The 21,444-nt window shown below is 56.2% G+C and overlaps 4 protein-coding genes across 5 annotated transcripts; 2 read left to right on the top strand and 2 right to left on the bottom strand.

Moving 5' to 3' along the window:
• The first annotated feature begins 1,122 nt into the window (after nucleotides 1-1,122).
• Nucleotides 1,123-9,323, top strand: TMBIM1 (transmembrane BAX inhibitor motif containing 1). Its single transcript, XM_037524025.2, has 11 exons — nucleotides 1,123-1,345; nucleotides 2,842-2,933; nucleotides 3,377-3,441; nucleotides 3,635-3,688; nucleotides 4,176-4,226; nucleotides 4,753-4,792; nucleotides 5,019-5,056; nucleotides 5,199-5,286; nucleotides 5,605-5,700; nucleotides 6,561-6,614; nucleotides 6,996-9,323. The coding sequence occupies exons 1-11, from the start codon at nucleotides 1,156-1,158 to the stop codon at nucleotides 7,140-7,142; spliced, it is 915 nt and encodes a 304-aa protein (XP_037379922.1). The 5' UTR covers nucleotides 1,123-1,155; the 3' UTR covers nucleotides 7,143-9,323.
• Nucleotides 9,219-12,273, bottom strand: LOC119256201 (probable hydrolase PNKD). Its single transcript, XM_037524026.2, has 3 exons — nucleotides 12,064-12,273; nucleotides 11,147-11,315; nucleotides 9,219-10,127 (listed from the first exon to the last, which is right to left on the bottom strand). The coding sequence occupies exons 1-3, from the start codon at nucleotides 12,128-12,130 to the stop codon at nucleotides 9,935-9,937; spliced, it is 429 nt and encodes a 142-aa protein (XP_037379923.1). The 5' UTR covers nucleotides 12,131-12,273; the 3' UTR covers nucleotides 9,219-9,934.
• A 204-nt stretch (nucleotides 12,274-12,477) lies between these two features.
• On the top strand, nucleotides 12,478-17,786 carry AAMP (angio associated migratory cell protein). Of its 2 annotated transcripts, none has more exons than XM_037524023.2 (11): nucleotides 12,478-12,699; nucleotides 13,128-13,283; nucleotides 13,979-14,098; nucleotides 14,581-14,720; nucleotides 15,368-15,512; nucleotides 15,802-15,885; nucleotides 15,987-16,102; nucleotides 16,242-16,345; nucleotides 16,466-16,556; nucleotides 16,759-16,913; nucleotides 17,313-17,786. In XM_037524023.2, the coding sequence occupies exons 1-11, from the start codon at nucleotides 12,579-12,581 to the stop codon at nucleotides 17,386-17,388; spliced, it is 1,308 nt and encodes a 435-aa protein (XP_037379920.1). In that variant the 5' UTR covers nucleotides 12,478-12,578; the 3' UTR covers nucleotides 17,389-17,786. The 2 variants fall into 2 exon arrangements, with proteins under 2 accessions (XP_037379920.1, XP_037379919.1); XM_037524022.2 differs by having other exon boundaries at nucleotides 13,125-13,283.
• Nucleotides 17,787-18,125: 339 nt separating this feature from the next.
• GPBAR1 (G protein-coupled bile acid receptor 1) lies at nucleotides 18,126-19,165 on the bottom strand. The gene is given in 2 exon segments (XM_037524021.1): nucleotides 18,126-18,679; nucleotides 18,682-19,165. Coding segments are annotated over 2 exon segments (990 nt in total). The 3' UTR covers nucleotides 18,126-18,173.
• Between the last annotated feature and the right edge of the window lie 2,279 nt (nucleotides 19,166-21,444).

Below are 21,444 nucleotides of genomic sequence, written 5' to 3'. Positions count from 1 at the left end.
AGAACATGTACCTAGGTGCCTGAAGGCCTCCATTCTAGTTGTCCTTAACCTGGTAGTTCTGTGATCCTGGGGAATCACCTCACTGCCCTAGGCCGTGAGCATTTGGTGCTGTACGACCTGGAAGTCTCCTTGAGCTCTGTTTCTAAACCTGCCTCTTCCTGGCCTCTCAGCTCTCCCCTGGCTGAGGGGCTCTTCCAGCTGCAGAGAAGGTATTGATTGGATCTTGTGGCCTAGCTCCTCAGGGCCCTCCCTTGCCCATTGGCCATGGCTCCTAGGGGGGAGACAGGCAGGAATCACAGGGATACCTCAGTGTTCAAAAGCTGTGTCTCTCCTTAAGGAGGCTCTGAGGTGCCACGCACTTCAGGAAAAGCCATGAAGTTAATGGCTGTGGTCACAGGCTGCTACACGCTGCCACAGGCCTATCATGCACCTCAGCTGGTATTTGAAGGAACCAGAAAGTCTTGTCTCAGCCCTGCCCTTTTGTGCAGCCTCCCAGCCTTAGTGGCCAGCACCCACTCGCCCAGCCTCTCAGGCGTCCCCTGACTCAGCCTGCCCTGGCCTGGAGTTCACAGCCCTTGTACCAACCTTGTCCTCCGCCTCCTCCCCCACCCTCCACTTTGGGCCCTGGCTCCTCCCCAGCTCTGCCTTTCAGGCCTGTGTTCCTGCCAGCTGCCATGGGGGCTGGGCTGACCCCTTCAGTGGATCCCAGCTGGCCCTGTGACTCACCGGGAGGCTTCACTGGAGCCATCCAGCTTCTTCTCTGGAAGGCTTTCTTAAATGAGAACAGTGGAGTTCCCAGGCCTCTGCTGTCATCTCTCACCCACTGATGCTTAGCCTCTGCTCTGTGCTCCCGCTACAAACCCCCCTCCTCCTGCTTTCCTAGGTCAGGAAGCTGCCCAGTCAGGATGGTGGACAGAGAGCTGGCATGCTGGCAGAGGAGCAGGGGCTAAGCTGGTGGGCAGGTGGTGAGGTGGGCAGGGAATGACACTGAGGGACGGAGAAAATACGAGGGGCGCCTCAACACGGGAGCCCCAACACGAAGGCAGGCAGCCCTCACAGGGCTGATTGAGCAGGGCGGAACTACTCGTGACTGTTTTTCTATTCTCCCATTTTAGGTCTCAGCAGTGGGGGTCTCCCCTCAGCCCTTGAGGAACCATGTCCAACCCCAGCGCACCCCCTCCGTATGATGACCGCAACCCCCTGTACCCTGGCTCTCCACCACAGGGGGGCTATGGGCAGCCCGGTGGGTATCCTCCCTACCCTGCCTATCCCCAGCCTGGCTACGGTCACCCTGCTGGCTACCCACAGCCTATGCCCCCCATCCATCCGATGCCCATGAACTACGGTGAGTCCCTGCAGGTGGGTGTAGGGTGGGTGGGAGGGAACGGCACTAGTATTGTAGCACCAAGGCCACCCTGGGCCTTCCTTGTCTCTTAACTTCCTCTTTAATTCCTTTCTCGTCTTCTTTTTAGACCTCTCCATCCATTTCCCCATCTTTGTTACCTCCCTACTTCTCCCCTCAGTACCTAGCCCCTGCTAGCTCCCCCTTTATTCAACCTTTTAACCAATTGCTAGCCCCCCCTTTATTCAACCAGGAGACTCAGCCCGTGAGACACACCTGAACTTGCAGGTCAGGAGGGAAAATGGCCGGGTGAAGTGATTCATTGCTTCAGAGCAGTTACCTTAGCAGACCACCCCCATTTCCTAACTGGGCAGTTGCCATCCCACCCAGACTTGTCTCTTAAGAGCTGCCTTTGGAAGCCAAAGCACTTAAAAAAAAAAAAGAAAGAAATTGTTGGTGTGTTGCAAATCCTTATCCATTAAGGTATCCTCTGACTTTTGCAAACATCTAGAAATCTTTTGGATGGTTGATAAAGATCATGGTATGTAAGTGCTATATTCGGTCAAAAGTTAGATGAGATTAGGGTCTCCCTCGTGGCACAGGGGTTAAAGACACAGCGCTGTCAAGCTATTGCCAGCCACTGCAGCATGAGTTCAATCCCCAGGCCGCCAGGGAGCTACCCACATGGCACAGCAGACCTCTCCTGTCTCGCCTGCTGCTCCCCTCAGCAGTGTATTTCAGTAGATTCGCCTTCGCCTGTTTCACCTGTTCTGCTCCCTACTCTGGTGAATCCTCTCACCACCACCACCACCCCCCGCACCTCTAGCCTACATCCCAGTTCTTATATGCATAAATAAATCAATCTTTAAAAAAAATGAGATTCGGATGTAGTGGATTGTTCCTGGCTGGCTCACATGGGAATTTTGAAAGCAGCTCCTGAAGAAGCCTTCCGGAGTGTTCCTGCAGCAGCCTGGCGCCTGGAACTCAGCTAGTGCCCGTCTGTACACGTCATGGTAGCTGCGCACATCCCTCACCATCAGTCGTGCGGGCCCTGTGCTCGCTGCCTCTAACACGGCTGTTTTCCCAAGTCCCGCTATTTGTTTGGCCTTGACAGCGAGGCCTGACATAGCTCATGGTGTTAACAGGCTGTCCTTCAGCCTCTGTGCACCTTGTTTCTGCCTCCCTTTTCCTGCCTTTCCATCCTGGAGTCCCCTGCGCTGACCCGTGCTCCTCTGATGCTCCAGCTGTGCCTGCCTGAGCATCCGTGTGTGGGTGGGGAATGCGTGCTGATGGAATGGCTCACACCTAAGCCCCCTTGCGATGGGCACATTGCTCTATAGGGGGTCCAGGCCAGTTCTGAGGGCAACCAAGGCCTCTGGCTTGGGCAAGGAGTTCTGTCTTTTGGCTGGAGATCTGAGACTGAGACAGTGTCATGGAGACTTTGGGATTGAGGCTTCATGTCCCCGGTCCCCAAGTAGTCATGTGTGATCTGTCCCCAGGCCCAGGTTACGATGGGGAGAGAGCAGTGAGCGACAGCTTTGGGCCTGGAGAGTGGGATGACAGGAAAGTCCGGCACGCCTTCATCCGAAAGGTGAGCTATGGGCTTGGAGGCAGGGTCCCAAGGGCTCTGGGGAGGGGGAGCACTCATTGCCATGCAGATTTGCTGCTGCCTTAACCCTCTTCCTGTCACATCTGCACTGCAGGAGACCCCACAAATGTCAGACTAAACCTGCAAATGCAGAGGCCGTACCAGGGAGTGTAATGAGGCAGGGGAAGGAGTGATCCCAAGCTCTGAGGGTGTGGCTGGTAGCTGAGTCAGACTGCTCAGGGTTTGGGTTAGGGGCTGACCATTAGGCCCGGCTGCAGCTGAGGAGGGCTCTGTACTAGGAAGAGCAGATCTTAACAAAAGATGGGGCAAGGGGAGGGTGGTAGGGTCTTTGGGCTCCTGGGTCCTGGACCCAGCTGCTTCCTGGGGAGGGGGAGGGGCAGGGCGGAGGTTGGTGACCGTGCTGCCCCCTGCTGGCTGTGTTCCAGGTTTACACCATCATCTCCATCCAGCTGCTCATCACAGTGGCCATCATCGCTGTCTTCACCTTTGTGTGAGTCTCTGGGGTCCTGGGCCTAGGGCTTGGGGTCATATGCTGGGAGTGTAGGGTGGGTGAGTCCTTTTCTTAGGTGGAGGGGAAGAGGAGTTGGGATGGGGCCACTGAGGAAGGAGTACAGGCTGCTGGGTAGGACACAAAAAGGAGGTGACAATCGGTGTGACTCCTCTGGTCTTCCCCTGCTCCACAGGACGCCGGTCGGCGAATTTGTGAGGAAAAACGTGGCTGTCTACTATGTATCCTAGTGAGTCTGTGTTGCTCTGCTCAGGGCAAGGAGACGGAATTGGGGGTAGGGGTTGGTGGTTTCCATTTTTCCATTTCCAGTTGGCCAGTCCTCGGGGCAGGGATCAAAATGCTTTTTTGACCCCAGGCCCTTTAAGTTGGTAAGTGTGTTGGGAAGCATGGGTGTGTGCGACCACCAATAAGGGTCACAGAGTCACAGAATCCCAGAGCAGAGGGTGGGAACTGGTGGTGTCATGCACACTGCAAATGGTCCCCATGTCCACTGGCCTATCTGCTGTGGCTGCTCAACACTCCCCTGGCCCAAACCCCTGTCAGAGGCTCTCAGTGGCCCTGGCTGGGGGTAACTTGTCCACTAGGCAGCTTTCCCTCAGACTAGCAAACAGCTCTGTGAGCCTCCAACCTGCCACTGGGGAGTGTTCCAGGTGGGCTGGGAGGGAACGACGGGCAGGTTGGGCCTATAGACTACTTCCCCATCTCTTTCTCCCCAGCGTTGTCTTCATAGTCACCTACATGACCCTTATCTGCTGCCAGGGACCCAGGTGAGTCGCTGAGATTTAGACAGTGAGAAGGGAGGGGTGGGGAGGGGAGCCAGTATTTGGGAAGAAAGGGGATCCTTATGGCAGCTGAATGGCACTGCAGCAGTGACCATGATGATGAGGATGACAGTAATTACTGCCAGGTGTGCACAAGGACCTGTGCGTGCAGGATCCAGCTAGTTACCATTCTTATAGCACCTCTGCAAGATATGTAGCATTTTAGCCACTTAACAAACAGGAAGAACCTAAGGCCCAAAGAGGCTGAGTAACTTTTTCACAGTCACACAGGTAGAGTAAGGGTTGCAAACAAACCTAGGTTTTTGTGGCTCCACAGCCCAGGTCTGTGTCCCTGCCTGGTGCTGTTCCTACATAGAACTCCTGAACAGGTACCAAAGGTTGTGCCAGCCTCCCCTCTGCCAAATCAAGGCCTAACCTTTAGGCACAGGAGCCAGGAACTTCTCTGCAGGGGCCCCTGACACCACGCCCTGGTCAGCTGTGAGTCACTTAATGATGGTTTGTTTCCCTTCAGGCGCCGTTTCCCATGGAACATCATCCTGCTGACCCTCTTTGTAAGTCTAGAAGAGTTGAGGGAGGGTGTGGAGGTGGTGTGAGGGAGGGAGATCCCAGGGAAGGAGGGGGAACGCCAGTGGAAGGTGTGGCCGGGCCTGGTCTCCTAGGTGTCTGCCTCCTTCCTCCCCAATTCTGTGCTCAGTCCTGGGGGGGCCAGCAAGGCCATGCTGCCAAAGTCCCACCTCGTCTTAACGTTTTCCATTCTTGTCTCTGTCCTTCCCTCAGACTTTGGCCATGGGCTTCATGACGGGCACCATTTCTAGGTACCTTCAGGGGCAAGTCGCCACGCGCCTGGGAAGCGTGTTACGGGGCTGTGGAGCATCCCTGGGCTGGCGGGCATCTGCATGGGGGGACTTTGGGCAGAGTCCTTCTGTCGCTGCCTTATCTTAATTCCTTCTCCCCCAGTATGTATAGCACCAAAGCTGTCATCATTGCCATGATCATCACTGCGGTGGTGTCCATTTCAGTCACCGTCTTCTGCTTCCAGACCAAGGTGAGGGCATGGAGGGCTCTGCCCTGGCTGTCTCACCTCCTTCCTTGTCCAGGGCTCCCCTTTTGGGCTTGTTACTTGAGCAGGCCTGGGAGGGCTCACACCCCTACACACCAGGGATTTCCCTTAGACATCCTATTCCCCTTCCTCTCAGATCTGCACCTACGAAACAGCTGCTTGTGCCTCTCAGTTGATCATCATGGCTATGCCCATGTCTCCCCTCTTGCCACAGAGGCAGCCCTGGTGGGGGGGCAGGGCAAGTCTGATGGGATTATGGTTGTGGCACCTGTCTAACTGGGGCACCTTCTCCCTTCCCTACAGGTGGACTTCACCTCGTGCACAGGTCTCTTCTGTGTCCTGGGGATTGTGATGATGGTGACTGGGATTGTCACTGCCATTGTGCTGTCCTTCAAATATGTGAGTGTCCCAGAAGAGCTAGGGTCAGTGAACCAGTGCTCAGGGCAGATGTTTTCATATGATGTGGTGTATCAGTCCCTCACCCTGGCCCTACAGGCCCTTGGGCAGGCCCTGACCTCCTGACCCTCTCGACTGGCTAGCAAAGAGACCCATGCTGAAGTGCTCTGGGTAGCGAGTAGAATTCTTATGGGAAGCAGCGGATTAGGTCTGACATTTGAGATAGGCAGCAGGCCAGGTGAGCGACCGAGAAGATGAGCTTGGGTGGAAGGGCCTTTGGGCTCACAGTAGCCCACTACTTTTCTATCCCAGTCTCTAAGCAAGAGACTTTAGGCTGAAAGGAGGATTATGGCTGAGAGGGGAGAACAGGGCTGTCCCCTGGGCTGGCTCTGCTCTTCTGTGGACAGCACCTGGGGGTGCTCCCTGGTTCTGATTGATCATGGTGGTTGGGGGGGCTACCCGCAAGGCTGGGCTGATTCATCATAGTGATTGGGGGTTTCCCCCAAGGCTAGAATGTTGATTACAACTGAGGGAACAAAGATGGGGCTCTTCAACCTGCTGTACAGGGGTGTGAGCCCTCCCAGGTGGCTTGCCCCTGCCAGCACTATGACTCTACCACCGTCTTTCTTCCAGAAATCTAGTGGACGCCCCTGTACCTTAAGTGAGATTGGTTTTATATAGCCATTGGAGGATGGCCTGTCTTCTCCGCAGACATGTTACCATTCTTAGCCTCTCCCCAGATCTGGAAGGGAGAAGTAGGCCTTTCTGGCATTCCCACCCAAATGCCGGGGGAGCTGGCTGGAGGGCCTGCCTTGGCCACGCTTGGCTAAGATTTCTAACACCATCCCTGTCCTCCTCCTCAGATGTACTGGCTCCACATGGTCTATGCTGCTCTGGGGGCCATTTGTTTCACCTTGGTGAGTAAGGCCTGCCCCCTCTAGGACGGGGAGCTGAGGGGATGGCGGGGAGGACCTGAGCAAGTGGAGCATGAATTCAGGCAGTTTGGGAGGCAGGGAATAGAGCCATAGCCTCGCTTCCCGCTCCCCACTGTCAGAGGTTGTGCTGGTTTTCTGGGCATTCCTGCCATCTTGTGTTCACCTGCCTGCTCTTAGAACCCCAGCAGGCGTGTAAGAGACAGTGTGTCTCCCTCCCTTTTTAGACTGAACCACTTGAAGGTAGCCATGGGTGTGCTGTGCATTAATGGGTCTTCCAAGCACACTGCATGGCACAGACTCTTGGGACAGAGCTGCTGCCCACAGAGCCTGAGGTCCTCACTTATGGCTTCCCTGCCCCTGCAGTTCCTGGCGTACGACACGCAGCTGGTCCTGGGGAACCGGAAGCACACCATCAGCCCAGAGGACTACATCACTGGCGCCCTGCAGATCTACACAGACATCATCTATATCTTCACCTTTGTGCTGCAGCTGCTGGGGGATCGCAATTAAGGAGCACCCCAACCTGCATCACCTTGGGCTCTCCCTCCCCTGGAAGGCTGGGCCCTACGACTGGGGTCTGGGTCTCAGACCTTTCTCCTTCCCCTCATGTAATATGCCTCTTTTCCTTTCTGTCCTGGCCTGGGAGACCTCTGTGGCTGTAGATGTGCAGGGACCTGGCAGGGGTTAAGGACCTAACTCCCTCACCTTGGGCAGGGACTAGGCTGAAGATGTGCCTTCTCCCTTCACCACCACACGACACTAGATTCTTCTGAATCGCTAGGGTTAGAAGGGGAGGGATGAAAAGAGCCAGTTCTACAGCTGAAAGGGAATATGAGTGGTAGAAGTGACTTCAAGAGGGTGAGGCTTCCATCTCTGACAGGCTTCTTCTGGCCTCCGGAGCTAGAGCTTTTTCCTCTCTCACCCCCCAGCTAAACCAGAGAGCTCTGTCCCCAGCCTCCTGGACAGGCCGTTATCCTGTACTTCTGTGGCAACCTGTGGTGCCTTCCAGCTCAGGAAGGTGGAAAAGATCAGTGCCTGTGGGTCTCCCCTGCTTCAGCCCCATCTTCTTTCAATGGCATGTATATACTCTTTATCAGGGTGAGGGGTAGGGAGGAAGAGCAGAGTGAGCATGGTCAAGCAGAGGGCCCAGCAATATTAGCCCTGGGCTTTGTGGCTGTGGAGAGGGCAATGCAGATTCACTTTCAGCCATTTGGTCCCTATTCTTCAAAGCTGCCTGGGGCTTCCTGGGTGCCTCAAGATTTCTAGTCAGAGGGACCGCTGGCTTCCTGGACTCAGGGGCAAAGATCAGGAGAGGGGGTGGTGGTGTGTAGGATCCTAAGTGTGGCCAGGAAGTAACTAGGGTGAAGACACACTAGGGGTGGAAGCAGGGAAGATGCTTTGGGTTCCCCACGCCCAGCCTCAGAGCTGTGGTATCCATGGAAGCTTCTGTGTGCTTTCCTCCTGCTCACTGGGGGAAGGCCCTGACAGGAAGGAGACTTCCTCTCTGTTAACTCATGCTGGGGGGTTTTAGACTTGAGCCCCATCTCTCCAGCCAGCTACTACTTCCTTTGTGACACCAAGTGCCTCAAGCTGGAGTGGGGAAGGTGGACAAGGGTCACTTTTTTGGGTTAGGATGGAAACCAGGTCAGCCCAAGGGTATAATTAGGACTTCTCTGTTAAGTACTTGGTCCTAAATATATCATGCAAAATTCATAATTAGAAATATAATAAAGTTTTATGTTCAGAAGTTAAGACCCTGTTCAGCTCTGGTTTTCAGCATTTGAAAGGTATGTGCCTGGAAGAATGAATCTGGCCCTGCCCAAAGCAGGTGAGGCCTACCTTTGAGTTCTGGTTGGTTCTCTCCCATCTTTTCTAAGATAATGAAATAACATTGCCCCTGTGCTGTCTGCGCTGGAGACAATAGGCTCAGGGGCAGGGCTGCCAGCTGTACTCCTGGGCCTGCCTAGATGCTCAAACAGCTGTGGCTGGGGCAGCACGTGACCTTTTCTTTGCCACGGACCCTTCTCAATATCTGGACTCTTGGGGAAAGGCTACTGGTCTGCTTTCATGTCATTTCTGCCCCCTCAGGATCCCAAATAACTCAGTTTGGGGAGAGCAGAGGTCCCTTACCTAATAGACTCAATACTTTTGGGTTCTTTATTTGGTAGGGAGAATTGGTAAGGTGAATAAAATGCTATTTGGGGGAGATAAACATGGTTTGTAACTTGGATGGTTTGAAAGATTGAGTACAGCTGACTCCTTTGAGAAGCTACCCTTTGGAGTACCTCAATGGGGAGTAAAGGGTTAAAACTGCAAACCCTCAAGCATGGCCCCAGAACCACACTTTAACCCATAGAGTAATACAATGTTCTGGTTGGCCAGGTGTCCACTGAAATTTCTAAGGAATTGTAAAAGATAATACTGGAGGTCTCCTGACATCAACCACATGGTCCTTTGACCTGGGAGGCCCAGACACCCTGTCACGACCTATGGGATGAAAACTTGTGACACTAAAATATTACTTGCTGTTTTTCACCATTCTCAAGTAAGCAGTGGACTTTCTAACATTACTAAATGAATGGAAAGCAGATAGTCTGAGAACCTAGGTTGTCTTTTATTAAAGGATCTGTGTTAGTAGCTCATGTATTTATAAATTTTAATAAAGATGAAAAATTCAAGAGAGCTGTAGACATTTTCCCCACAAGGCTGTATGTATACATACAATTTTACATGTGGGGATGGGGTGGGGTGGGACCCTAGATTCAGACTTAGAATCTTTGCCTTAGACCTTCCCATTACAAATAAGGAAACTGAGGCCCAGAGAGGCTGAGTCATTTGGATTCAGGCAAAAGTAGTGCTTTTTCTCCTCCACCCCCTGAATGCCCTCTTTGATTCTCAATTATTTGTTCAAGGTTGAGTGGGACTCCACCCTCCTGACCAGCAGTTCTGAGGGTTTGGTCCACAGGGCTTGAGCCCAGGCTAGTGCTTTAAATCTAGTTTCTCCAATCATCCAATACTCTGAGCACTTCAGTGAGAGGGAGCACATAGTAACCGGTCCCACCCTCTGCCACTCCCCTCCCAAGGGACTCACAAACCCAGTCCTGTTTCCTTTACACTCAATTTTATTTATCTTTGGCTGGCTGCTTCGGAGGGAAGGGACAGGGCCAGGAGCTGGCAGCAGCCTGGGCTTCATGCGCCCTCTGGTGGAATTCAGAGGCAAGGATCAGAATTGAAGTCAAACCCAAAGGGCTTCTGGCTCAAGAGGCCACAGTCAACAGTCTAGGGGAGGGCTACAGTGTTCCTCAGGCCTGCACCCCGGACTCAGTTCCACGATTCGGGGCATGTTGGGAGGAGGACCTGAACCTCTGGCTCTCATACTCGCCCGTGTTGGATGCCCGCATGTTCTGCCGAGCCTTCATCTGCTTCAAACGGTCCTTGTCCACTTCCCGCTTGGTGAGGATGAAGAGGAGGATACCACAGGGGAAGCCGATGGCCCTAAGGGTGGGGAAATGTGCATGGGGTTTGGGGAGGGGCCAAGCCTGAGCCAGAGGAGCTGGGGGGAATTTCATACCACCTTCATCAATCTCATGAACATTGAAATACCTCTTGTGTCAGCCCTACACAAATCAGATCCTGCCAGTGCTAACAGCTCTCTACCACTTCTGGTGGTAAGGCACACACTCTTAGGCAAGTCCAAACTCTGAAGCAAGGCACGAAAGGCCCCATGTGCTTGGGTTTCTGCCCACATCTTCATTCCTTTCCCCTATATCCTGACACTCTTCAACATGAGCCCACACTGGCTGTGCCTGATCTCCACACTGCCCATCTTCAAGTTTTGGTAAAGGTTCCGTCTGTCTGAACTGCCCCATACTCCCTCCCTTACTCCCCTTTTTCATCTGAGTAATTGCTACTGGGAGGCACTTTGGGGGGTATGGGGGGAAAGAGCATGGAATCACAAGACCTGGTAAGAATCTTAGCTGAGTCTCAGTTTCCTCATTAGTGAAATGGGGATGTAATACTCATTTCAAAAAAAACTAAAACATTACATTGTCAAGTACTGGCACACCTCAGGTGCTGAAGAAGATGTTAATTTCCCCTTCCATTCCCTTTAGATACAGGTAGATAATAGGTATTAAGGTCAGCGTCAAATAAACGTATTGAACACCTCCTAGGTGCTACTGTACGACTAATACAATCTCACATCATCATCTCAATTATCTCAAAGATTTCAACTGGACCTCTCCCCAAGCTCCCCAAAAAGTGGATGAAGCCAGGAATTCAAATTAGATTAGCTCAGTTTACTCCACTCCACAGAAAACCCACTGTCTATTCAATTGCACATACCTTCCCCTGACCACCCCCCCCATTCCTCTGAGATTCCAGTCCCCACACCCAGCATTTCTGTCCACACTACATTGGATTCAGTTTACCATCTGAAACTTGGAAAAGCTGGGTCCCGCCACCCCCCCTTGGAAACACTCCCCATGGTGGGCAAAGGGTAAGTTCACACTCACCAGGCTAGTCCCACAGCTTTCATGGGGTTCTTGCCCCTCTTCCTGGGAATATATTCCAGCTCAGGGGACAGGGGTTCAGGTTCCTCCTTGCACTCTGGGGAGTTGTGGCTTTGCAGTGCCCGGGTCCTATTCTGGGAAGCCTTGTTAGACGTGGCTCCTGAGAGAATCCCTGCGGATGGAGATAAAGAAGGTCAGTAAGAGAAGATGGGAAGAAAGCACCATGAGAAGAGGTTGAGATCGGAAGGAGAGTGACTGCATTTTGGAGTAACAAGTGCCAGGGAGAATACAAAGGGAAACGAGAAAATCGCCACCGAGGTGGCACCTTTGGAAGCCACTTCCACGTCACTGCGGGCTCATCGCCCTGGTGCCGGGCGAGCGAGATTCGCTGTTCATCTCCTCAGACCACAGGATGGGAAGGACTGCAGTGGGACTCATACGAGACGTATGAAGAAAATCCAAGAAAAGGTTTTCGAACTGCAGAATGTCAGCAATGGAAGGGAACTTAAAGGTAGTCTACCCACCCCCTCATTTTATAGAAGAAGAAACTGAAGCCCCAAGAGAGGAACTGCTTCGCCCAAGGTCAAACGGCTAATTATCCGAGGATAGAACCCAAGCCTCCAGAAGCTCAGGGCTCTTTCCTCTGCACTGCGGTGAGTGTGAAACACCTGGAGCGCGGGAGTCTACAAGGCTTCCTTGGGGCTCCTTCTCGAAGCCAGACCCCGGAGGTGTCTCGTAACCCGAAGGCAGGGGGATGGACCGGGTGACCTCTAGAGAGCATCTTGCAGCCCCCAGGCTCTTTAAGATCCTGCCGAGGGAACGGCAGGAATGGACAGCCCTAACCTTCAGCTGTCGCCCGTTACGGTGTGAAAAAAAGGGGTCCTCCTGCAGTATTGCCCTCCCGGGGTCCCTCTCCTTACCCCGGAGGACGCGGGCATTTCTCGCCCCCCGGCCCTTCAGCGCCGTAGCAGCTACCACCGCCGCCATGTTCAGATCCCACCCCCTTTCACCGCGCTCCCCGCCGGGAATTGTAGTTTGCGTAAGGGGCCTCCCCCGCTCCTTCCGTCCTGACTACAAACCAAAAACTACATCCCCCAGAAGCCCGCGGAGCGGACCCGGGAGAACTACTCTTCCCAGGAGACCACGGAGACGCGCACGCTCGCTTGTTTCCCTCCTGTTGGGGGCGGAGCCACATCGGGAGGAGTTTGGGTTCTCTCCGCCACGCCCCGGCCCCGTCTCCCAACTCTGCCCTGTGATTGGTGGGCCCGCCAGTCATTCCCTTTCGCTATTGGCCGAAAGGCCGCCGCTCTTCCTGCCGGGGAGTCGCCTACGCCTACTTCCTCCCGGGAGGAGGGGCTCGAGTTCCCCGTCGTCGCGCAGAGCTGACTCTGGGAGGCGTTTGGGCCCGGAGAAGTGGATCGGCCGCTTTCGCCGCATGGAGTCCGAATCGGAAAGCGGAGCCGCCGCTGACACCCCTCCACTGGAGACCCTGAGCTTCCATGGTGATGAAGAGATTATCGAGGTGGTAGAACTGGATCCCGGTCCGCCGGACCCGGGTGAGAACTGCCGCTCCTCAGGCCATGGGACAGGAGGCGCTCACCCCTGGCCTCTGACCCCTACCTCTCCCCCTCCCCTCCGCACCTCACCGGTCGTTCCTACCGACATCTCCCTCCCTCTCTCCCTCCCCCCGGCCCCTCCCCCACACTTAGTTCTCCGGCCTGACCGGGGTGGGGGTTCCCTTGACGCCTCCTCCGGCCCTTCCCCTCACACACCCCCTTCCCATCATCCCCTCTGTGCTCCCTTCCCACACGGTCTCTTGCTAAGCCCCGGTCCTTCGCCCTCCCCGATCCACATGTCGCCTCCTCCCGGTTTCATTCCACCTGTCAGACCTCACCTTACTCTCTTGCCACATGTCCCCCCACACCTCTCCCCTGGCCTCTCATCGCCTGCTAAGCCCCATCTTTTAACCCTGTCCCCAAAGCAGATGATCTGGCCCAGGAGATGGAAGATGTAGACTTCGAGGAAGAGGAGGAAGAGGAAGAGGGCAATGAGGAGGGCTGGGTCCTGGAGCCCCAGGATGGGGTGGTCGGCAGCATGGAGGGTCCAGACGACAGTGAGGTCACCTTCGCATTGCACTCAGGTAAGTCTCGGGAGAGATCCGTCTTAAACTCGGTGCAGGTGGGCAGTGAGCACAGTCATCATCGAGATGGAGCACTAGGAGGGATGCAGAGATGGGAGATGCTGGCTTTGTGGCCTGAGGGGATGGAGAAGAGCGTGGCTCCTGGGGAGTTCAAAGCTACCTCTGCTACTTGATGGCTCATGATCTCTGTTAACCTCTCTGGTCTTAGTTTTCTTTTAAAAAGCTACTTTTGGTAAAAGTTAATAAGTCATCTGAGTATGAATTAGAAGTAAGAGTGCCTTTTTGAGCATATTTTATGTAATATCCCAAATATTACCTCTTGATAAGAAGTCAGTGTGTGGAGCACTCCTCACTCACCCAGCCTGGCAGCCTCCCCTGCTGAATGCTGTAAGCCTTGCCCAGAGGCTCTCTTGTTATCAGTGCGGGGGGGGGGGTGGGGTGGGGGGTGACGGGGGGGGGGGGCCCTCGAAGGGAGCAGCTCAGTAGAGGGATCTGCCCTGGTGAAGGACTCAGAGCTTGGGGAGGAATTTCTCCAACATCCTGATGCTTGACACTTAGAAGAACTTGGATGCCCCCCTTTTCAGGAGGAAAGCACAGTTTGGGCTGGAAGGGGTGGTTCCCCGAGGTCCTGAAGGGCACAACCCTAGGTGGGAGGCCTGACCCCTCTCTTACTCATTACATATCTCTTTGGATAGCTTCTGTGTTTTGTGTGAGCCTGGACCCCAAGACCAACACCTTGGCAGTGACGGGGGGTGAAGATGACAAAGCCTTTGTGTGGCGGCTCAGCGATGGGGAGCTGCTCTTCGAGTGTGCAGGTAAGGGGGGCCTGGGTGAGATCCTGCCCCTTGGGCAGTCCCAGGGGGTGGGCCTGTATCCATCAGCCATTCCTTGAGCCCTGTTTGTGTCAGCCCTGTGCTGGGTCCCAGTGCCCCAAAGATGAATCACATAGTCTGTTGTGGGCACAGGAGAGGGAGGCGCTCTCCAAGGAGCACCTTGGAGAGCTTGGCCAAGGAAGTCTGGGAAAGGCCTAGAAGACATAGCATTGAAATAGGAGTATTTGGGCACAACGGAGTGGGTATTTCAGGTAGAGGTGCAGAATGCATAGGACAGGTAAGGCATAGGCCTGGGCTACACTTGGTTCAGTGAGGGGCCAGCACTGTCTCCCTTGGGGAGGCCTGGGGGTGTAGATTCCTGGAGTGGTGGTGAGTTTGGTCACTTGCTCTGCTGGGGCTCACCCTTTTCCCCCCCAGCTGGACCTTTCTAGGGGCCAAGTACCTGACTGCACTTTTCTCTGCAGGCCATAAAGACTCTGTGACATGTGCAGGTTTCAGCCACGATTCTACTTTAGTGGCCACAGGGGACATGAGTGGCCTCTTGAAAGTGTGGCAGGTGGACACCAAGGAGGAGGTCTGGTCTTTTGAGGCAGGAGACCTGGAGGTGAGAGCATCAGAGTGATTTAATTCTGGGGGTCTTGGGGGTCTAGTCCCACATATGCCAGCTAAGGTACCTCTGAGTCAGTGCATCCCCAAAGACTAGAATTTCTGTATCTGTTATCTGGAACGCCCCCACTAACTTTGGAAGTAGGGAAAACTTGGGTGGGGCTGAAAAAAAAAGTAAAATGAAAAGTTTTTTACTTTTAAGACCTGGAAATTAGACCACACATCTGCGGCCACCCAGCCAGGCTGCCAGGAGAAAGAGAGGGGAGACTGAGCATGTGCAAGAGCTCAGAGGGGCCTGGCCTTCTGCTTTTGATTGGGATCAAGGGTAGGGGGTCTCGGCTTTTGTGGCTCACTCCTTATTGGCAAATTTAAAACATAAAATTTAAAGCTTCGGACGAGACAGAAAAAGATGAAAATAAACACAAGTGGCCCAAATGGCCAGTTATTTAGACTAAGCCATGAGGCAAAGACCTCGTGGGGGGTTGGGTGTGGGGAGACCGCTTGGCTGGGTAGCGGCTGCCAAGGTGTTTATTCGAGCTCGTCCTTTCTGACGTGCATGCGTCGGCATCAGCGTTTAGCCAAGCATTGGGATTACAAAAATCACAAGCTGTTAGGGCTTACACTACCCTCTTCCTCTCTGCCCAGTGGATGGAGTGGCATCCTCGGGCACCTATCCTACTGGCGGGCACGGCTGACGGCAATACCTGGATGTGGAAGGTCCCAAATGGTGACTGCAAGACCTTCCAGGGCCCCAACTGCCCCGCCACCTGTGGTCGCGTCCTCCCCGATGGTAAGAGCAGCTCCCCCGAGTGTCCTTTGCTGGATGCAGAGAGCTTGGCCCCAAGCTCTCGCCCCTCCCGAGGCCTCTTCTGGGCCACAGCTGGCAAACCGGGCTGCCCCTTGAGCACCAGCCTGGGCGCGGTGCAGACAGCTCCCCCTTTCCCGCCCTGGGTTGGGGCTCCTCTGCTGTGCCCTCGCGCAGTGTGTCCGTTCCTGGCTTGCCCACCTCCTCCCTGTCCTGCGCCGGGTGTGTCTGACTGTGCCTTCTAGCCTTTCTTCATCTGCCTCTGACCCCTTAGGAAAGAGAGCTGTGGTCGGCTATGAAGATGGGACCATCAGGGTTTGGGACCTGAAGCAGGGAAACCCCATCCATGTATTAAAAGGTATGGGCGGGGGAGCGGAGGAGGTGTCGGCCTGGGCCTTTCAGGACGGGGTAGGACTTGGGACAGAATGAAGTCTGACTTGCGCCCCTGCTCCGTCCTAGGGACTGAGGGTCACCAGGGCCCTCTGACCTGTGTTGCCACCAACCCGGATGGCAGCCTGATCCTAACCGGCTCTGTGGACTGCCAGGCCAAGCTGGTCAGTGCCACCACTGGCAAGGTGAGTGGGGCCTGGAGCCTGGCTGCAGAGCCCTCCGCTCACTGCTGCTTCTCCCCGTCCTCACTCACCCCTCTGCCTTTCTTCTTGCAAGAGGACTCAGGCCCCAGGCCCTTCTCTGATGGTCTCTTTCGGCTCACAGGTGGTCGGTGTTTTCAGACCCGAGACGGTGGCCTCCCAGCCCAACCTGGGAGAAGGGGAGGAGAGCGAATCCAACTCCGTGGAGTCCCTGGGCTTCTGCAGTGTGTGAGTGTGAGCAGGGCCTCAGCCTGTAGACAAGAGGGAGGGGGGACCAGGGAAGAGTGGGTAATGGGCACATGAGTCTGGGCTCCTCCTTGAGCCTTGCTGGTGCTCCCCTTTGCCCAGGATGCCACTGGCAGCTGTTGGCTACCTGGATGGGACCTTGGCCATCTATGACCTGTCAACGCAGACCCTCAGGCACCAGTGTCAGCACCAGGTACAGGCAGCCTGGACCCATGGCTGTGGGGAAGCCCAGGCCCGAGGGAGAATTTCCCCCAGACGTGGCTGCCGCTTGATCCTTCTCCGTGGCGTGTCGTGTCCACCCCCACCCCCGCCCCATCCCCCATGAGCATTAGGAGCAGATGCCTCGACTCTCCTGCCCCTGACACCTGTGCCCTCACACTTGTACCCTGGTGCAGTCGGGTATCGTGCAGCTGCTGTGGGAGGCGGGCACCGCTGTGGTTTACACCTGCAGCCTGGATGGCATCGTGCGCCTCTGGGATGCCCGGACTGGCCGCCTGCTCACTGACTACCGGGGCCATACGGCCGAGATTCTGGACTTTGCTCTCAGCAAGTATGTGAATTGGCCTAGGTGGGGGAGGGTCTGTGTGTGTATTGGGAAGGTGGGACTAGCACAGGGAGGGCCACGGCATCCTTGGGGTGTGGGAGGGAGGGGATTCCTGAGGGGAGCAGGGACCTGAGGCCTGGGCATGGCCTGTGAGGGAGGAGTTCTGGGAAGCCTGAGGCCCTTGTTCCGGTGGCCAGTAACCTCTCGAGTCTCAGTCCTGGGGCTGAAGGACTGGAGCTGGGACTCGCCTCTGGCTTCAGCAAATGTGTTCTCAGCATGGGTGTGTCCGTGCAGGGCTGGAGGGCTCAGCCCTAGAATTGAGGATGTGCTGGAGTCCACCTCATGGTGGACTTGGGGCTGCACCCCACATCCCTAGCTCCTTCAGTCTGTGCTTTCTGTTTCCAGAGATGCCTCCCTGGTGGTGACCACATCAGGAGACCACAAAGCAAAAGTATTTTGTGTCCAGAGACCTGACCGCTAGTGACCGCCGCCTCTGCTCCGTGTCTGGTGTTGAGGGGACACCCCCACCACCAGCAGAGGCGCTGGGGTACCTGGGAGGAGGAGGGGAGGGGCCTCAGACTACTTTCCAACCCCTTCAAACTGACTTGCCCCCTCTCTGTCCCTTTCTTCCCTTCAGAGACCCTCCCCAGGGCCCGTCTCCTTCCCCTCGTCCCCACCTGGCGGGTCCTTCAAGGGAGGTTCGACCTCTTTCTCTTTCACTTTTCATTTGCTGGTGTGAGCCATGGGGGGCGCGTATTTGTATGTGGGGAGTAGGTCTTGGCGGTTCCCGTTCTTTCCCTTCCCAGGTCTCTGGGGGTGGAAAGAAGGAAGAGATACTAGTTACAGATTTTAAAATGTAAATAAAATATACTTCCCAGAGACTGTGTCTGTGTGAATTTTGTAGCGACTGTACACAAGGAGCAACCAGGAGGGGCTTGTCAGGGCGAGGCCCCCCGGATGTGGGGGTTTCAGGTACTTCAGCTTGCCCCGTGTCCGGTGGTGGTTGTCCTCCGGCCATGGCTTGCCCGTCTGGAGCTGGGCTCTCCCTTGCCGCACGTATGGCTCCAGGTTCTTTCCGCAGCTGCCTACCTGCCTTTCCCTTCTGGGGCGTGGAATGAGATGACGTATGGGGCGGAGGAGTTTTATTTGATCAGGGTGGGGCCCAAAGGAGCAGGGTCTCATCCAGAGGAGGGGAGGCAAGTGGAGCCGGGTTTGGTGGTCAAGACGGATGGATTCTTCTGGTAGGAATGGGAACAGACCCTTCCTCTAGTGCAAGTCCAGGTCGACGCTGCTTTGACTGCTGGTGTGGTAGGCGGTGCCTCGGCCCGTATTGCCCCGGGAGGCCCTTTCCCGCAGCACCCGAAGCCACCGTCGAGCAGCCGCCCTCCAGGGGGCTGTGTAGCGCTGGTCACCCAGCCCCATGGCGACAGGCACAGCTGCTGCACTGGCACTGCCCAGGGAGATGAGGGACAGCAGGGTTCCCGGCCCCAGCGGTGGGCGCTGCTCATAGGCCAGGACCGAGAGGAGTAGGGTGGCCACGTAGGGGCCCCAGCACAGCCCAAAGAGCAATGTGGCCCCAGCCTGTGCCCTCGCCTGCCTCCACGTAAGGGTCCGGGCCAGGGCCGAGGGTGCACCTCGGCACACTGCCCGCTCAAGCCGGCGAATGTCCCGCAGCTGGCTGTGAGCAGCGGCCAACACCCGGGCAGAGAGGAGGGCGGCAGCACCCACGGCGGGCAGCAGGAGTCCATAGACTTCGAGGTAGAGGTAGGGGCTGGGAAGACGGACTGGGAGCTGCAGTTGGCACCAGGGGCCCAGTGGTTCCACCCCAGAGCAGGCAGGCTGGCAAAGAGCAAGGGGCCAGCCCAGGTAAGGAGCAGGGCCAGCCGAGTGCTCCCTCGGGGCCGCAGGGGCCTCAGCACTGCCATGTAGCGCTCCCCATGCACCAGCAGGAGGTTGGCCAGCAGGGAGAGGAAGGAGAAGTTGGGAGCCAGGTAGAGCAGGAGGCAGGACCAGTAACCCCGAAGGCTCTGGCTCCATAGTCCTGGCAGCAACGGCAGCGCCAGCCCCGTGAGCAGCCCGGCCAGCAGCAGGCTCAGGAAAAAGCAGCCAGCAGGTGGACTGCGCAGGTGGCGGTCCCTGGCGATGCCCAGAGCCAGGAGCAGGTTGGCAGCGACAATGAGGCTGGCCAGGGCCAGGGAGAGCCCCAAGGCCCCTTCAGGGATGGGGCTGGGCGTCTCCCCGGTGCTGTTTGGTGTCATCTCGGGCCTTGGGAGCGGGGAGGCCTGGAGCAGAAGCCAGCATGCCTGGAGGGAAAAAGGGGCAGCCAGGGTTAGGCTGGGGCTGCACTCAATCCTGAGGTTGCAGACCAGTGGACTGTGGACCATGTCCTGCTTGCCATACATGTTTTTCCCCCTCAACTAATTGCCAATTACAATTTTTCTAAAAATTTAGGTTTTTGCTTCTCTTAACTCAGGCAATATGCTATGTTTTGTGTGGCAGCGGCCATCTGGAGCTGAATGAGCTGCTTGCAACAGTTCCCCACTACCCCTGCCAGGCCCCCTTCACTCGTTTCTGTTATCTGTCTGGTCTGCTCCGGGTAGCTGTTTAGGCCTCAATTGACTGAAAGATGGAACCCACCCAAACCCAAAGCATTTTGTCCATCCTTGCCTCCGCCTGACCTGGCCTTGGAATTAGCTGAAAGGGAGGGCGGGGTCCAGCTGGCTGGTCGGCCAGGGGCCAGGGCTGGGTGCTAGGTGAGGGTCCTGTCCTCAGGTGCTTGTGGCCTGGTTGGCACCAGTGCATTCAAGATGGTCAGTTGCTAAGGATTGGGGATTAGGGCCGGGAGAAACAGGGCTCACGGAGCACTGGAGGTAGTGAGGAGGCCCAGGTAATGAGCGGCAAGTGGGGTGCCCTGTCCCCCACACCCATCCGCCCTTGATGCCCGTTCCAGTTCAGTGAGCAGCCTCCGGGTAGGACTTCCAGACCATAAACTTGACTCATCCGCACCACACTAGCAACAGGGTCCTTCCTGGGAACTGTGAGTGGGGAGAGGAATTGCTGGGGGAGGGTTGGGCCGTGAACGTGGAGATGCCTGGGCAAGGAGAGGGCACCCGCCACACCTTGGGGCTGAAACTGAGCCCACAGGAGAGGGAGGAGTCACTGGGCAAGGGCCTGGCTTCTCCGGCTCTGATCTGTCCTTCCCTTCCCTTGTCCGCTGTGATCTTAGTCCTTAGCCTCCGGCCACACCACTGCATCATGGCCACGGGGGAGGGGTCCTGGGCTGTGGGAACTACAGCTTCTGTCAACAGGGAAGCAGCTGCTGTTGCTAGGATTAAAGTCGATAAGGAAAGGGTTTCTACCCGCCCCTCCCCCAGGTCAGAGGCTCGGAGGCCCCAGGCCATCCCCCAGGAGATGCTGCCCCTCTAGCCCCACCTCCCCTCAGGACCCCAAGCCAGGTCATCCAGCAGCTGTACCCCATTCTCTCCCCTAAGCCCGAGTTTCCTGTTCCTCTGTCTCCCTCAGTGCCCTCCACTCGAGAGGTCTCTCCCTCAACAGCAGCCCTCCAGTTCCCCTTTGTCCCCTCACCATCAACTTCATTAAATCCCACAAGACTTCAGGTCCTTCAAGCCTGGATCCTGGGCTGGAGCACCCGGTCTTCCCCTGGGGTGAGTCTTCCCCATCCTGCCTCCGCCAGAGGAACAAGAAGGGCCAGATCAGGCCCCAGAGGTGACGTCCCGTGCTGTGCTGGCTGTGTGACCCGCGTGCCCCGGGGGCTCTGGTGCTTGGGCAGGCCACAACATCCCCATCTGAATCTAGGCCTGAGGTGTGGCCTGGGGTTGGTGTCCGAATACTCACATGGCTGTGGGGACAGGTGTTGCTTGCCCAGCCTGGACTTCCTCGGTGTGTCAGGCAATGGCCACAGTCAGGCCAGAGGGGCTTCTGACGATGTCTGCTGTCCAGGCCGGTGAGAGCATGGTGTCTCCACTCTTCAGGGACAGCAGGGCTCTCAGCTGCCCAGGCTCTGGCCCCGCCTGGGTTCCCCAGAGGGATGGAGGGCGGCCTGGCTCCACCTCCGGGGGCGGGACCTGACACACCCAGCGCCGCAGCCACTGGGAGGCCTTCCTCCTCAAGTATCCCCTCCCTGCAGCCCCAGTATCTCCCCTTCCCAGACACCCACCATAGCTCGCCACCTAGGTGGTGGCTCCCCTACCTAGGTCACCCCTCCTACCTGTCTCCCCCTCCCAGCAGCTTGAGACTCTCTTGTCTGCTGCCTAACTAATCTGAGAAATACATTTCAGTTAATGAATAATAATGAGTGAACCTGCCCCTCCCCACTCCCCACCCCAACCAATACATTTACATTTTATCCCCCTGAAGTGGCCAGCCAGCTGACAGCACACCCAGACCACAGACTCCAGGGTAGTACGTGGCGATGGAGGCAGTGGTGGGAGAGCTTGGGGCTGGAGGATCATCCTGTCACTGGTGGGCCCTTCAGCTTATAAGGCCAAACTTTGCCTCCCGGAATCTGAGTCACCCC

This window comes from Talpa occidentalis, unplaced genomic scaffold (assembly GCF_014898055.3).
Source record: "Talpa occidentalis isolate TD23 unplaced genomic scaffold, MPIMG_talOcc4v2.1 talOcc4.3, whole genome shotgun sequence".
Lineage (NCBI taxonomy): Eukaryota > Metazoa > Chordata > Mammalia > Eulipotyphla > Talpidae > Talpa > Talpa occidentalis.
This window is presented reverse-complemented; position numbering and strand designations above follow the sequence as displayed.